This window comes from Anopheles darlingi, chromosome 3 (genome assembly GCF_943734745.1).
Source record: "Anopheles darlingi chromosome 3, idAnoDarlMG_H_01, whole genome shotgun sequence".
Lineage (NCBI taxonomy): Eukaryota > Metazoa > Arthropoda > Insecta > Diptera > Culicidae > Anopheles > Anopheles darlingi.
In genome coordinates, this window is record NC_064875.1 from 30715939 (window position 1) to 30728438 (window position 12500).

At 46.6% G+C, this 12500-nt stretch overlaps 4 protein-coding genes across 6 annotated transcripts in view; 2 read left to right on the forward strand and 2 right to left on the reverse strand.

Moving 5' to 3' along the window:
- The window catches only part of LOC125956448 (pyruvate dehydrogenase E1 component subunit beta, mitochondrial), a 2797-nt gene extending 2392 nt beyond the window's left edge, over nucleotides 1-405 (reverse strand). For both annotated transcript variants that reach the window (XR_007469177.1, XM_049688333.1), the window contains exon 1: nucleotides 61-405. Coding sequence is in view for 1 of the 2 variants with exons in the window: in XM_049688333.1 (XP_049544290.1) it covers nucleotides 61-243 (183 nt within the window). In the remaining variant the exon portion in view is untranslated. The remainder of the gene's footprint in view (nucleotides 1-60) is intronic.
- A 188-nt stretch (nucleotides 406-593) lies between these two features.
- Nucleotides 594-4707, forward strand: LOC125956434 (origin recognition complex subunit 3). Of its 2 annotated transcripts, none has more exons than XM_049688305.1 (6): nucleotides 594-725; nucleotides 946-1060; nucleotides 2026-2284; nucleotides 2358-2950; nucleotides 3021-4400; nucleotides 4491-4707. In XM_049688305.1, the coding sequence occupies exons 3-6, from the start codon at nucleotides 2258-2260 to the stop codon at nucleotides 4585-4587; spliced, it is 2097 nt and encodes a 698-aa protein (XP_049544262.1). In that variant the 5' UTR covers nucleotides 594-725; nucleotides 946-1060; nucleotides 2026-2257; the 3' UTR covers nucleotides 4588-4707. The 2 variants fall into 2 exon arrangements, with proteins under 2 accessions (XP_049544262.1, XP_049544263.1); XM_049688306.1 differs by having other exon boundaries at nucleotides 704-729.
- A 50-nt stretch (nucleotides 4708-4757) lies between these two features.
- LOC125956428 (mucin-5AC-like) lies at nucleotides 4758-10119 on the reverse strand. The gene is made up of 2 exons (XM_049688297.1): nucleotides 9288-10119; nucleotides 4758-9212 (listed from the first exon to the last, which is right to left on the reverse strand). Exons 1-2 carry the CDS (start codon nucleotides 9342-9344, stop codon nucleotides 4833-4835), a joined length of 4437 nt encoding a protein of 1478 aa, XP_049544254.1. The 5' UTR covers nucleotides 9345-10119; the 3' UTR covers nucleotides 4758-4832.
- A 157-nt stretch (nucleotides 10120-10276) lies between these two features.
- Nucleotides 10277-12500, forward strand: part of LOC125956431 (valine--tRNA ligase) — a 3822-nt gene continuing 1598 nt past the window's right edge. Inside the window, exons 1-3 of the mRNA XM_049688301.1 lie at nucleotides 10277-10567; nucleotides 10758-10925; nucleotides 10994-12500. The exon at nucleotides 10994-12500 is cut by the window's right edge and continues 437 nt beyond it. Of these exons, the coding sequence (XP_049544258.1) occupies nucleotides 10424-10567; nucleotides 10758-10925; nucleotides 10994-12500 (1819 nt within the window). The 5' untranslated portion in view covers nucleotides 10277-10423. The remainder of the gene's footprint in view (nucleotides 10568-10757; nucleotides 10926-10993) is intronic.

Consider the following 12500-nt stretch of genomic DNA (forward strand, 5'->3'; position numbering starts at 1 on the left):
CATTGATCTCCAGGCTCCAGGACACGGCGCGAGGATGCGGTCACCCCGGCGCCGGCTTACCTTGTATGCACCGTCGTACTGTGCTACCTCCTCCCCGAGCAGGAACACTTTTTCGTCCCGCTCCATCTCCTCATCGAGCGCCGCGTTAAGGGCATCGCGGACGGTCAGTTGCTGCGCGGCGAGCGCCTTTGAGGTCGAAAATGATCGGCGAGTGAGATTGCGGGCGGCGGTGGCGAGCATCATCGTGTGTTTCGGGGGGCGGCGGGCACTTCGATTGATCGATCGGGAGCAAACAGTAACGGTAAACGGCAGCCGGGCGCCGGAAAGGATCACTGGAAAACAGCGGCGGCTTCACGGTACACACTCAGATCGGATTTTTGCAGCGGACTTTCGACGATGAATCGATGAAGTCGAGCAAACAGCAGACCAAGGTGTTTAGAATCAAGGTGTTTTACATAGAAACACCTTGGTTTTAAATAGCTGGTGTCAAAAGCAGCTTTACAGTGATGCTCAATAACATATGAGCATTTGTCCATAAAAAAGGAAAAATTTCAGTGAAAAATGGGCTGCGTGCCACTGTAATGTGGTTCCGTTGCGAGGACGCTCTTTGAAATTGCGCCAAAAATAGGGAATTCTTAAGTTTTTTAAGTTATTTGATCGAAAAAAGGTTTTGTGAGTGAATATAAGTCGTTTCCCAACTCCCGCCGTCCTTCGCTTTTGCAAAAGTGGGTCAGAAAAGTATAAGAGACTTGGAAAACCGCGGCGCGAAAGATCCCCAAAAAGACCGGGCTGAATCTACGGAGAAGGATTCTACCTTATCTTTTCCCATTACCCTAAAAGGATCCTTCGAGCTCCGGCTTCGGCTGCGAGAATCAACTAACTCAAGTTTTAAGGATCGTGATACAGCAAGGATCAGTTGCATTAATGATAGATTACTCCTTCCAGGCATCATCAAGGAAAAATCTCCTGCAAAGATTACGGATAGCCTTTTTGTCTAGTACCAACATCGAGAACGAACAGATCATCGGTCCATCTCACATCCGGAACATTCGCGCCCGCAGTAAGTATCTTCCTTCCTTCCGCAGTAAGTATCTTTTGATGAAGTAGCGAAGGTCTGGGAAACATCCTGGTTTCCTGGTGGTCCTTGAACAACTCAATACACCTAATTACATTCCCCGAAAGGGTTAACGTGGTTGTTGCGTTGGATGGTTTGGATGAAATCCGCACTCTCTGAAATCCGCATCCGTTTCACCAATGTAAAAATCACACTTTGAACCTTGAAATAATGATGAAAATCACATTTCATTATGAAAGGCCTTTGCGATAGAAATTTATTTTTATTTTTTCCTCTTTTTTCATTTTTGCCAAAATAGGTGTGAAATAATGTACCTTTTCATAAGTTAGATGTGTCATTTTACAATAAATGTCTGTAAAAGAATATAGCCGTGCAACATGTTAGGGAACGTATAAATATGAAAATTGGCATATTTAATCTATTAATCCCAATTTCTTAATACACATTCCAAGACGTGTTATGCCGGGAAAAAATTGAAGCATAATTCCATGCAACAAATTTAACGTATTAGCATATGTCCGTATTGACATCCTGTCTCCCCTGCCAGATAAACTGCATTGAACTGCTAACTCTGGAGCAATTATTTTCTTTATCTGAACCACGAATCAAGTTCAAACTTATCTTTCCTTTAACTTGCATGAACACTTCTGACAAGACGTTACCCTCGAATTGTTTCAACTGTTCTTTAGTTCTGATAGGGTCGATAAGATCTTCATTATAATCTACCGGTTGGGGATTTTCTGGCCGTGGTGAAGGCGGACTCATCATCCGGATTCATCAGCACAGACGCCTTCGTCGTGTCTGTACGGGTGTACTTGTGGCATTATCGAATTACTATACCTACAACAGTTCAATTCTTTTATTAAGAATATTATCTACCTTCTCATTTGTCAAAGTGAAAGTGAAAGAAATAAAGAACCATTTAATTTTTATTCCTTTCTTTATTTTAGACAAACAAGTGACCTATGCCTAGCAGTCGCAGTCTGTGACCAAAGTTATCAGGTAAATTGTATCGGACCACCAAGTTTAGCGACGATATCTTGGGAAGGCTAGTGGATTCCACGAGCTGCAACGTTATAGGTAAAAGCAACTGCAGAGCTAGAGCACTAACAGAAAAGTTGTTTTCGTTGCCGGCGCGTGCGAAGATTGCGTTATTTAGAAGGAAACCACCTAATTTCCGATATGGAGGCCACAAACTCGGTTTCCAAAGTAAGAACATTCCTCTGCCGGCAAGGGTTTTGCACAAACAAGTACAAAAGAGTGTAATTTTTGTCTGTTTCAGGGAGTATTTCTGTTCAATGCTGGTGCTAAACCCAAACGGACAAAAGACGGCAAGACGACCATCCTGGACGAAAGTATGACGGAAGCGCTGTGGTATCGAGGCTACAGAAAACACTGGGATACCCTGCAGCGTGCTATAAAGAAGATACAGTCCACCAGCTATGGCAAGGTGTTGGACGATCTGCTTGCCTTCGTTGAAGATTGCTACTTCTCAACCGAATACGATGGGGCACTGCCAACGGCAATCCTGCTCACTGGCATCAACCAGCCCGATCATTTGTCGCAGTTCAGGAACCTTAGCGAGCATATCCGTAATAAGTCGCTCTCGTATGTGGTCATTTTGCAATCCTGGGATTGCTCGGGCATTAAGCAGGCCATCGAATCGATGGTTGGTGGGTTCATGGAGCAGCAGTTGGCTGAGGATGGTTCTCCGGAGAAACCATTGCGTAAAAATCAGTTAAATCTACCCGTGCTCGAAGCATGGTATTTAGAAAAGCATGACCAACTGGAACGGAAGCCAAACCTAACCATCATCTTGCCTGAGTTTGAAAACTTCAAGTCCGCCGTGTTGGAAGATTTTATACTCATTTTAAAGTAAGTGCAGACGCTCTTTATTGGAGTTGTTTGTTTTGGGAAAAATGTAAACCCATTTCCTGTCTTTCAGTTCCCACGCGTCTAAGCTTCCGTTCGTGCTCATTTTTGGTGTCGCCACAACAATAAACTCGATTCACAGCGCACTTCCGTACCATGTGACCAGCATGCTAAAGTTGAGCACGTTCCAGTCGGAACCATCCATCACGCATCTCAACAAGCTACTGGATCACGTATTTTTGACACCCTTTTGTCCGCTGCATATTTCGGCGAAAGCGTTGACTCTACTGTTGGACATCTTCCTGTTTTATGATTTCTCCGTGAACGGATTCGTGCAGGGATTGAAGTTAGCCTTCATAGAGCACTACTTTGATCAACCTATCCATGGCCTCTGTACGATCATAAGGGACGACGATGAACTCAGTGAAATGATCGAAGAGTTAACTGCTGACCATCTCCTGCAAATACGTGAGCTACCCTCGTTCAGACCGTTTGTGGAATCGTTGGAGCAACCACAGGCCGTGATAGACATTCTCACCGACGACGATCATCTGAAACGGTCGCTGCCAGCAATGCTGTTGCGGGTACACAACTATTGGTTCACCTTTCACTGTGCACTCGAAATACTACATACGTTAGTGTCTGATCTACCGAAGGCACCGCTAGGAAAATATTTACGGGAACTTTACTGCCACGCTGCGGCCTCCGATGTCACGGTGCTGCCCGAATTCCAGGAGTGCATGAAATTACTCTCCTTCCTATCGAAGGAGGAAATGTTGCTGAAGATTAAAGCGATGCTGGACATTGTATTGGAGTATGTAAATCGTAATGATCAACTAAACACCGAGGGATGTATCGTTTACGAGGTGGCACCACTCGAGCAGATGGCCAAAGGTTTGGTGTTGCTGTCGGATGAGCTTGCGGTCGCAACGTATGATTTGCTACCGAATGGTTCTGAGCTTGAAAAAACCGATCGGCAGCAACTCCTTTCACCAAGTATGGGAAGACAGGAGTTAAGAGAGAAACTGCTCACTGGCGTACGAAGCGCGAAGCAAGAATCCGGTGTTACGCGTACTATGGGTCGGTTAATGAAATACCTGGTGAAACGTATATTCCAACGCTACCTAAAACCTCCGAACGCCTCTTCCGTACCCTTGATTGAGCTGTTCCTGTTCAGTGATAGCGCAGCCCTGCGGCGGCATTTAATCGGTTCACCAAGAGCAGCAATCCATACGGCACTCACTAACCCACAGCACTACTTGCAGTGTGAATGTTGCATTCTCGATGATCCTGGCAGCATTCTTCCCACGCTTCCTGATATCAGCATAGCGTACAAGTTGCATCTCGAGTGTGGAAAACTGATAAATTTGTACGATTGGCTGCAAGCATTCCGCGCCGTAGTCGAAGAAAGGGATCCCGATGACCTAGATGAACAGGTTTCCCCCCAAATTCAGTAAGTGTTTTAGAGTATTTCCAAACGATAAACAAGAGAACTTGCGTGCAAAGCGGTTTCTATCAAAGATCTTTTTTTCTCTTTTCCCAGAGCCCGATTTACCCTTGCAGTATGTGAGTTACAATTCCTAGGCTTTATCAAAACATCGAAAAGGAAGACCGATCACGTCACCAGACTGTTTTGGTGAAAACGGTCAGCTGTGAATCAAAATATCCCAAAAAAGGCATTGAGTTGGTATTTTCTTGTAATTTAATTTTTTCATTTATACAATAAAAAAACATTTTTCGACTTCACAACCATGAGAAATTTTACAATCAACAATTTTTGAGAAATATACACCATCCTTTTGGGTATGAACTCTGCGAACTATGTCATCCACTGGGTCAAATGCAGATAGGAAAAACGTTGGCGTTCTTCGGCACCACGCAACTACTACACCTTTTTTCTCGTTATGTACACCCTCATGTAATTGGGGCTTTCCTTGACAACCCTCATTTCGCGCACAAAGTTGACTGGCCCATCCGGGGTAACATACTGACCGGGCGTCCTCAGGATTGACTCCTTCTTCACCCATGGCACATTCTCCTTGTCCGTGGTGCCCGAAGTAGTAGTAGCAGCCACCATCGTTGGCCCAACCGCGGGAGCACTCATGTTTGCCCCAACACTTGGTGCGGATTTTACAGTATTTACGCTTTCTGTCGTCAAATTTTTACAATCCGTTGGTTTTTGCCCCACGGTAGCGACGTCCGTCTCGTAGTTTACCACTTCTGTAGATTGATGCTCACGGGTGGCTTTGATTGTGTGTGGCGTGATAGCAGCTGGCGTGATGTCGTTGGCAGTGGTAACGGTTTTGTTAGGAACAGGTGAAATTGTCGCGCAATCACGTTGAGCAGGCTGCGGTACAAGTTGTTCTCGTGGCTCATTTGTGGATGGTAGTGGCACAAATGTGCACGTGCTCGTGGACGTTGGCTTCGAGCTGGTGGAAGACGTATCGACAGAACGCTGCTGTTTCTTTTTCGCCCGTCTCCTGTTGCCGTCGGTCAAGGGGTTCTTTTCTTTTTTTTTCTTTTTCTTAGCACTACGACTTTTTTGGTGAGCTTCCTGGATGATTTTTGTACATTCCGACGAAACATTAGTAATGTTTTGTGTCGTTTCCCTAGGTACGATTTCCTCGTCAACAAACACTCCAATTGTGGAATTGTTCGGTGATATTTGGTCACTGTTACACAAGAAAATGTTTGATGAGCTGATGTCGGTTGGCACTATTGATACGTTCCGAGTGTCGGCGCTCTCGATCCGTGGTATGCTTTTGGTAGCCGTGACGGGTGTGGAGGAGATGGCAGTGTGCCACGGCGAAACTAGATCCACTGTCGCCAATTCGCACGTTTGTTTAACGGGCGTCTTTTCTTCCTCAGGTTCGGACTTTACGGCAGAAAGTGGGTTTTCGGTGGAAAAGTAACTCTTATTGAGAACATCATGCGAGATGGCGGACACGTTTGAAAACATGGACTCGTTGATACCGGATACGTTGCCATCATGCTCCAGCTCGTCATTGATCTCGGTTTTGATCGGTGTTTTAAGCAACGAATCCATAATATTCTGAACCGAGGAGTTGGCATCGAACTCGGATTCCATCATCGGTGGACACTTGAGAGGAGTACGGGACGATTTGGCAGGAGAATGCAACACCACCATCGGTGTAGGCGGTGTTTGCGGTGGGGCTGGTGCCTTGGACTTCGGAGTTGAGGGAACGGTCTTTGCACCGGTACTTGTGCATCGTGGTTTAGGTTGAATGAAATCGAGCGCCGAAACGATTGGTAAAGCGATAGACGAAAAGAATTCCTTTGATAGACAAGCAGACCGCGAAGCGTCTGTCGAGAGCTCCGCCCGGTGACGTTTATCCTCAGGTAAGCAATCCACCGACATTCTTCGCTTTGAGTTGATTGTAGGAGCATCCGCAGTTGTAGGTTGGTTGGGTGAGTCTGCCAACTCTCCGGTGCCAGTGCAGGTGGCTGCGACTTCCTTCGTGCTTGAAGATGCTGCTAAACATAACCGTTGTTGGTCACGATTAGTTGAACTAGAAGCCGAGCATTCGTCCAACTGATCCTGCTTCAACGAAAAGTCCACCGAGTGGCGCGTATTAGTAGTGGCTGCATTTGGCACGCTGTAAGTAGGACTACTTTGATCATTCGTTGTAGGATTCGGTGCGTTCAATGTAGTAACCGGTTGTTCCTCTACAGGTGTAACTCTTTTGGTTGGTGATTTGTTTAATTCGACAGATTCATTCTCATCGTTCGAATCCTTGAAATAGCTACGCCACGGTGTGTACACTGCATAGTTTGGCTCAGATTTGGCCATTATCGACAGAGACGCACTTGCTCGTGGCTCACTGCGCGATAACTCGTTGATGGTTCCATTTACCGCGGTTGAACTTTGTCCACGGATCTGCTGTAAAGATAGAACGCAATCAGCTCCACTTGCTGGCGTTCTATTGATAGATGAAGTTGATATAGTGCAGGTGCTTGTTATCTTTAAAAATTCAGTCCCAAAATTACTGCTACTAGTTTTGGATGTATTGTACTGCCTAGTCACATTGCTGGCAGCTCCAGGACCCTGATGGCTATTGCTGGAAGGAACAAGCTGGTTGTTTGTCGTTTTGTTCACCGTACCGTCAAGCGCATTTTTCTGCGTTACTGGTGTTGTGGAGGGATAGTTATGCACAGCACTGCACGTGGCGTGTTTCGAAGGCAATCTTCTTTGAGTCACTAACGCCTCGGTCAAATCGATAGGTTCCGTTAATTTCGAGGCCAATTTAAGGTTGTTTAATGCTTTCTTAAAGACCACCGCTTCTTTGATTAATGCTCGGATTCTCGGATTTACTGGTTTTGTTAGATATTTCGACGAACTTGAAATACCGTCGTTCCATTCGGTGAAATTACATGTCGGCTCTTCGAACGGCAATTGTAACTTTGCTGAATGTTGGCTTCCTGCAACGGCCGTTTCAGGTTCAGTGAAGCCTTGTGTTGAATCTTTCTGTTGATCGGAGCTAATGGTTTGATCTGCAGCTGCTTCTACTACCACCGTGGTAGCATTTGTATCATTAGGTTTCGCTTCCAACGCATGATTCTTTTCGGTTCCACTTTCAATCGGTGTCTCAGCCGATTTAGAGTCCATAATAGCATCTGCTAGCGATCCGGTTACCGTATTATTTTCAATAGCATCTACCTTCGGAGTGTCTTCTTTGTTGCTGGTTTGTATTGTACTTGCTAGGATCTCATCTCCGTTGTAATCTCCTTGGCTGAATGACAGAACAGTTTCGTTTGGATTTTTTAAACTCTCATTTTCATTACCAGTTCCGCCTGTTGGTGTAGTTTTTGGGAGATCTATGCTAATGCTGACGTCTTCTGATGCAAGCTCCTGTGTAACTTCGCGTGGCAGAATTGGACTACAATCTGTAGCTTGAATATTCGTTGTATTTGCAGCGCAAACCTTTTGTTGTAACACCTCTACAATGGTTGGTTTATTCGTAATACTCTTAGCCTGTAAATCTGTTGCTGGAGTTTGGTGGAGTTTGACGTTGTCTATCGTAATGCTTTGCGAAACAATTGAATCAGTTTCAGCATTCGGATCGTTGTTCTGTGTAATAAGATGCTCATTAATGTTCGACTTGTGTTGCGAAGCAGCCTCACTGGCATCGAGAGTGGTGCATTCGATCGAAGCGGGGATAGCTACTGGACTGGAATCATTACGAAACTTACCGTCATGTTCAGTATCGGCGGGAATGGTTTCGTCATTGTCCTTTCGGTTCTGCTGCGGGACGACGTTATGACTATGTAAGGAGTTTAATGCGGGATCCGACTCTTCCGGTATCTTAACGCAAACGACTGTGTGTGCCTGAACAGGTTTGTTTGAATCGTTAACACGCTCGCCCATATGGTTTGTTGATGTAGAATGCGTTCTTCGTTCTATTCTAGATCGATGCGATTGCTCACCATCTTTACTGACCGATTTGCGCTCTACATTCGAAGCTACAGATTTGTGATCCGAACTGCCGCTCTCCTTAGCCTGTTGATCGCGCGAGGCGCTCGAGTGCCGTGATCTTGCATCATTGTCACGACGATTTCTATCTTTCCTATCAGTAACTTCGGTTCTTCGATTACCTTCTGATTGTTTGGTTGAATCCCGCTCTCGTCTTGTTATTCCTTCACGATCACGATCGCTGGTCCTGGGTTTGTGACGATCACGAGATCGCTCTCTTGCACGGTCACGAGAGCGTTCACAATCTCGATTCCTCAATCGATCCGTATCACGATCTCGGTACCTGTCCTTTTCTCGTTCTCGATCTTTTTCCCGTCGTCGATCACGGTCATTTTCTAGATCACGATTGCTGGTTCCGTGCTCGTGCACCCGGGCCCGTTTGCTTTCTCGGACATCATCATCTCCATTTTGATCACGAACACTTTTCCGTTTTCTATCCGAGCACTCATCTGTTTTGGAAGGATCCGTCTGTACGGCAGTATTCCTGGAATGGGAAATGGAGGTTTGTGTTGCTTGCTCCCGCTTTTTGCCACCAGCGGGTTTCGGTCCCTGGCTTCCTCTCCGGAACGCCGCATTATCGCACTGTTTTCTTAGATCTGCTATGATGGTATCTTTGCGCTTCAGTTCCGCCTTGGCGGTTAACAGCAAAGATGATATGTTGTCCGCCAAAATTCTATTCTTTTTCTCCATATCACTCTTTTCTTGCTCCTTCGATTCGAGCTGCTTTTCCAGCTCAGCTACCCTCCGTAAAAGATCCTGTACTTCCGCCGAATCCTGTAACCGAAGCAAACGATTATTCAGTTGTTGCAGTAGGGTAATGCGATAAACGTTGGCTTACAAAACTCCTACCTTCTTTGCTTCCAACTCGTACTTCTCCAGATCGCCGTAAATATCGAAGTCATCCATGGTTTCAGCCGGTGGGAAAACCAGCGATAGGCGATTAGAACCCGATTTTCCGAGCACCGCGGAAATATTTGCTTCTTCTTCTTCTTCTTCTTCTTCTTCTTCTTTAACAATGAGGATTTACCCCAGTGCGGGTCTTAAGATCCAGCTTCCTGGACCTTTGCAAGCTACTCTATATAATATGGAATATAGCCCTCTGCTCTCTTAAGGACCGGCTACCAAGGCCATATGTCACAATTTTCTGTGTTTTTCTGTGTTGGGAGTTTTTGCTGTTTCTTATCCATTAACAGTTGTTTCTGTTAATGGTTTTGTGCCATAGCTCTTTCTCTGCACGGAAGTTCCGGATGTGAGTTGTGCCGATGAAGTACAATCTGTTCATTCCCTTTGCCAAAAAAGCTATCCGCATTCAAAATTGCAGGAGATCTTCCGGTGATTGCAGGAAGGAGAGTTCGAATCAGACCTTGCAACAGAACATTGCAGAATGACGAATTTTAAAACCTGCCGGTTTCCGAGAGTTTTCTTTCCGTGACTCCCGTATCGCGACCGTAGATTTATGTAGTCTCCGGAGTTGATTGAGAGTTGATTCCGGTGGTGTTGTAAAAGGATTTAAAATCCGTTTTCGTTGTCTCAGTCCGGACTTTCAGGGGATCTTTCGCGCTGCGGTTATCCAAGTTCCTTGTTCCTTTCCGGCCTATTTTTCCAACGGGAACGATGCCAGGAGTGTAGAATTTTCAACACCACTCGTATCGCGCAGGAAATAGTTCAAAAATATGCAGAAATTCGCATTTCTGGGTGGATTTTTATCTCTAACCTCACACCGTGAACCAAAACAACGCTGCTCGACTGCTCGAATACACCAGTGCAGCAAAAACTCATCGAAAACTGCGGTGCTGAATCACCCTGTGTGACGTCGATTTTTTTCGCGTTCTCCTCGTGCTTGGCGATTTTCCTCCTCCAATCTACTAGATTTTCCTCGTCTACTAGATCTCGTTACGAGCCACCGGTTTATTAGTGGTTCCAGTGTACTAGTGATCTTTTAAGAAAATATTGAAGCAGGAGCCGTATAATATCAACCGATCACCATGTCTGCCACCGAGCCACCGGTAAAAACGGAAAAGCAGCTCAAGAAAGAGGCCGAAAAAGCGGCCAAGTTGGCCAAGTTGCAAGAAAAGTTGAATAAAAAGCAGCAGCAGGATCAACAGTCGGCCAGCAAACCAAAAGCTGAGGTACGTAGTAGATATTTGGAATTGCATCATCCGGATCGATGCCGCTCTCGCTTTAGTGGCCTACGAAATATCGGACAAAACTAATGCAAAAGTGAAAGAAAGGGCTCACGGCAGAAGTCCAAAGTGTACACGTGTAATGCATTCGAAGCGCCGTAATCTGACTGACTGAAATCTGACTTCTATTCTGCAGAAGAAAGTAAAGGAAACGAAAGAAGTGGCCGTGTACAGCAGCAGCACGAAGGAGGGCGAAAAGAAGGATCTATCCGGGCCCTTTCCCGATGCTTACAGTCCGCAGTATGTGGAGGCTGCTTGGTATAGCTGGTGGGAGAAGGAAGGTTTCTTCAAGCCGGAGTATGGTGTAAGTACATTGTCGGCACTACAATTTCATAGTACCGAAGTAATCCACATGGTTCCTTTCACCCGTAGCGGAAGCTGAACAATCCCAAGGGTCAATTCGTGATGGTGATACCACCACCGAATGTGACGGGTTCCCTGCATCTTGGGCATGCACTTACGAACGCGATCGAGGACGCAATCACGCGCTGGCATCGGATGAAGGGTCGCACAACGTTGTGGGTGCCGGGTTGCGATCATGCTGGTATCGCAACGCAGGTTGTGGTCGAGAAGAAACTGTGGCGAGAGCAACAGCAAACGCGCCACGATCTTGGACGCGAAAAGTTCATCGAGAAGATCTGGCAATGGCGGAACGAAAAGGGTGATCGCATTTACCATCAGCTGAAAAAACTAGGATCATCGTTCGATTGGGATCGAGCATGCTTCACGATGGACCCGAAGCTCTGCAAAGCTGTCACGGAAGCATTTGTGCGTATGCACGAGAAAGGCCTTATCTACCGAAGCAGCCGGCTAGTGAACTGGTCCTGTACACTACGATCAGCCATTTCAGATATTGAGGTGGATAAGGTAGAGATTGCTGGGCGTACGCAACTGTCGATACCCGGTTACGCCGAGAAGGTTGAGTTCGGTGTGCTCGTTTCGTTCGCCTACAAAGTGGTCGATAGCGACGAGGAGATAGTGGTGGCGACGACACGTGTTGAAACCATGCTCGGTGATACGGCAGTGGCCGTGCATCCACTCGACGAACGGTACAAACATCTGCACGGTAAGTTCGTGCAGCATCCCTTCTGCGATCGTCGGCTGCCGATTGTGTGCGATGAGTTTGTCGAGCGTGAATTTGGAACCGGTGCGGTCAAGATCACTCCGGCACATGATCCGAACGATTACGAGGTTGGCAAGCGACACAATCTTCCCTTCATTACGATCTTCACGGACGATGGCATTATCGGTGGTGCGGATTATGGTCCATTCACCGGAATGAAGCGCTTCGATGCGCGAAAGGCTGTTCTGGAGGCACTCAAAAAGAATGGCTTGTACCGGGACACCAAGGACAATCCTATGGTCGTGCCTGTCTGCTCGCGGTCGAAGGACATCGTGGAGCCTCTCATTAAGCCGCAATGGTACGTCAAGTGTAGTGAAATGGCTTCGAAGGCAACGGAAGCGGTCCGTTCTGGTGAGCTGACGATAACACCTGAAGTGCACCGTAAGATCTGGTACCACTGGATGGATGAGATTCGAGATTGGTGCGTTTCGCGACAGCTCTGGTGGGGACACCGTATTCCAGCCTATCAAGTGGTGTTTAAGGATCCTTCGAAAGCACCGAAAGATCTGAGCGATGAAAATCGTTGGTTCGTTGGACGATCGGAAGCCGAAGCGCTTAGCAAGGCTGCCACAGCACTAAAGGTGGACAAGTCGCTAATCACACTGCGACAGGATGAGGATGTGCTTGATACCTGGTTCAGTTCGGGTCTGTTTCCGTTCTCCGTGTTCGGTTGGCCGGACAACACGGATGATCTGAAGCTATTCTATCCGACCACCTTGCTGGAAACGGGTCACGACATTTTGTTCTTCTGGGTCG

What these genes read in the sequence shown, in the direction of transcription:
- LOC125956434 (XM_049688305.1), top strand. Translation starts at nt 2,258, where the DNA reads ATGGAGGCCACAAACTCGGTTTCCAAA. An exon ending in CCACAAACTCGGTTTCCAAA is followed by an intron (nt 2,285 to 2,357) that starts GTAAGAACATTC and finishes TGTCTGTTTCAG; the next exon opens with GGAGTATTTCTGTTCAATGC. An exon ending in CAGGTTTCCCCCCAAATTCA is followed by an intron (nt 4,401 to 4,490) that starts GTAAGTGTTTTA and finishes CTCTTTTCCCAG; the next exon opens with AGCCCGATTTACCCTTGCAG.
- LOC125956428 (XM_049688297.1), bottom strand. Translation starts at nt 9,344, where the DNA reads ATGGATGACTTCGATATTTACGGCGATCTGGAGAAGTACGAGTTGGAA. An exon ending in ACGAGTTGGAAGCAAAGAAG is followed by an intron (nt 9,213 to 9,287) that starts GTAGGAGTTTTG and finishes CTTCGGTTACAG; the next exon opens with GATTCGGCGGAAGTACAGGA.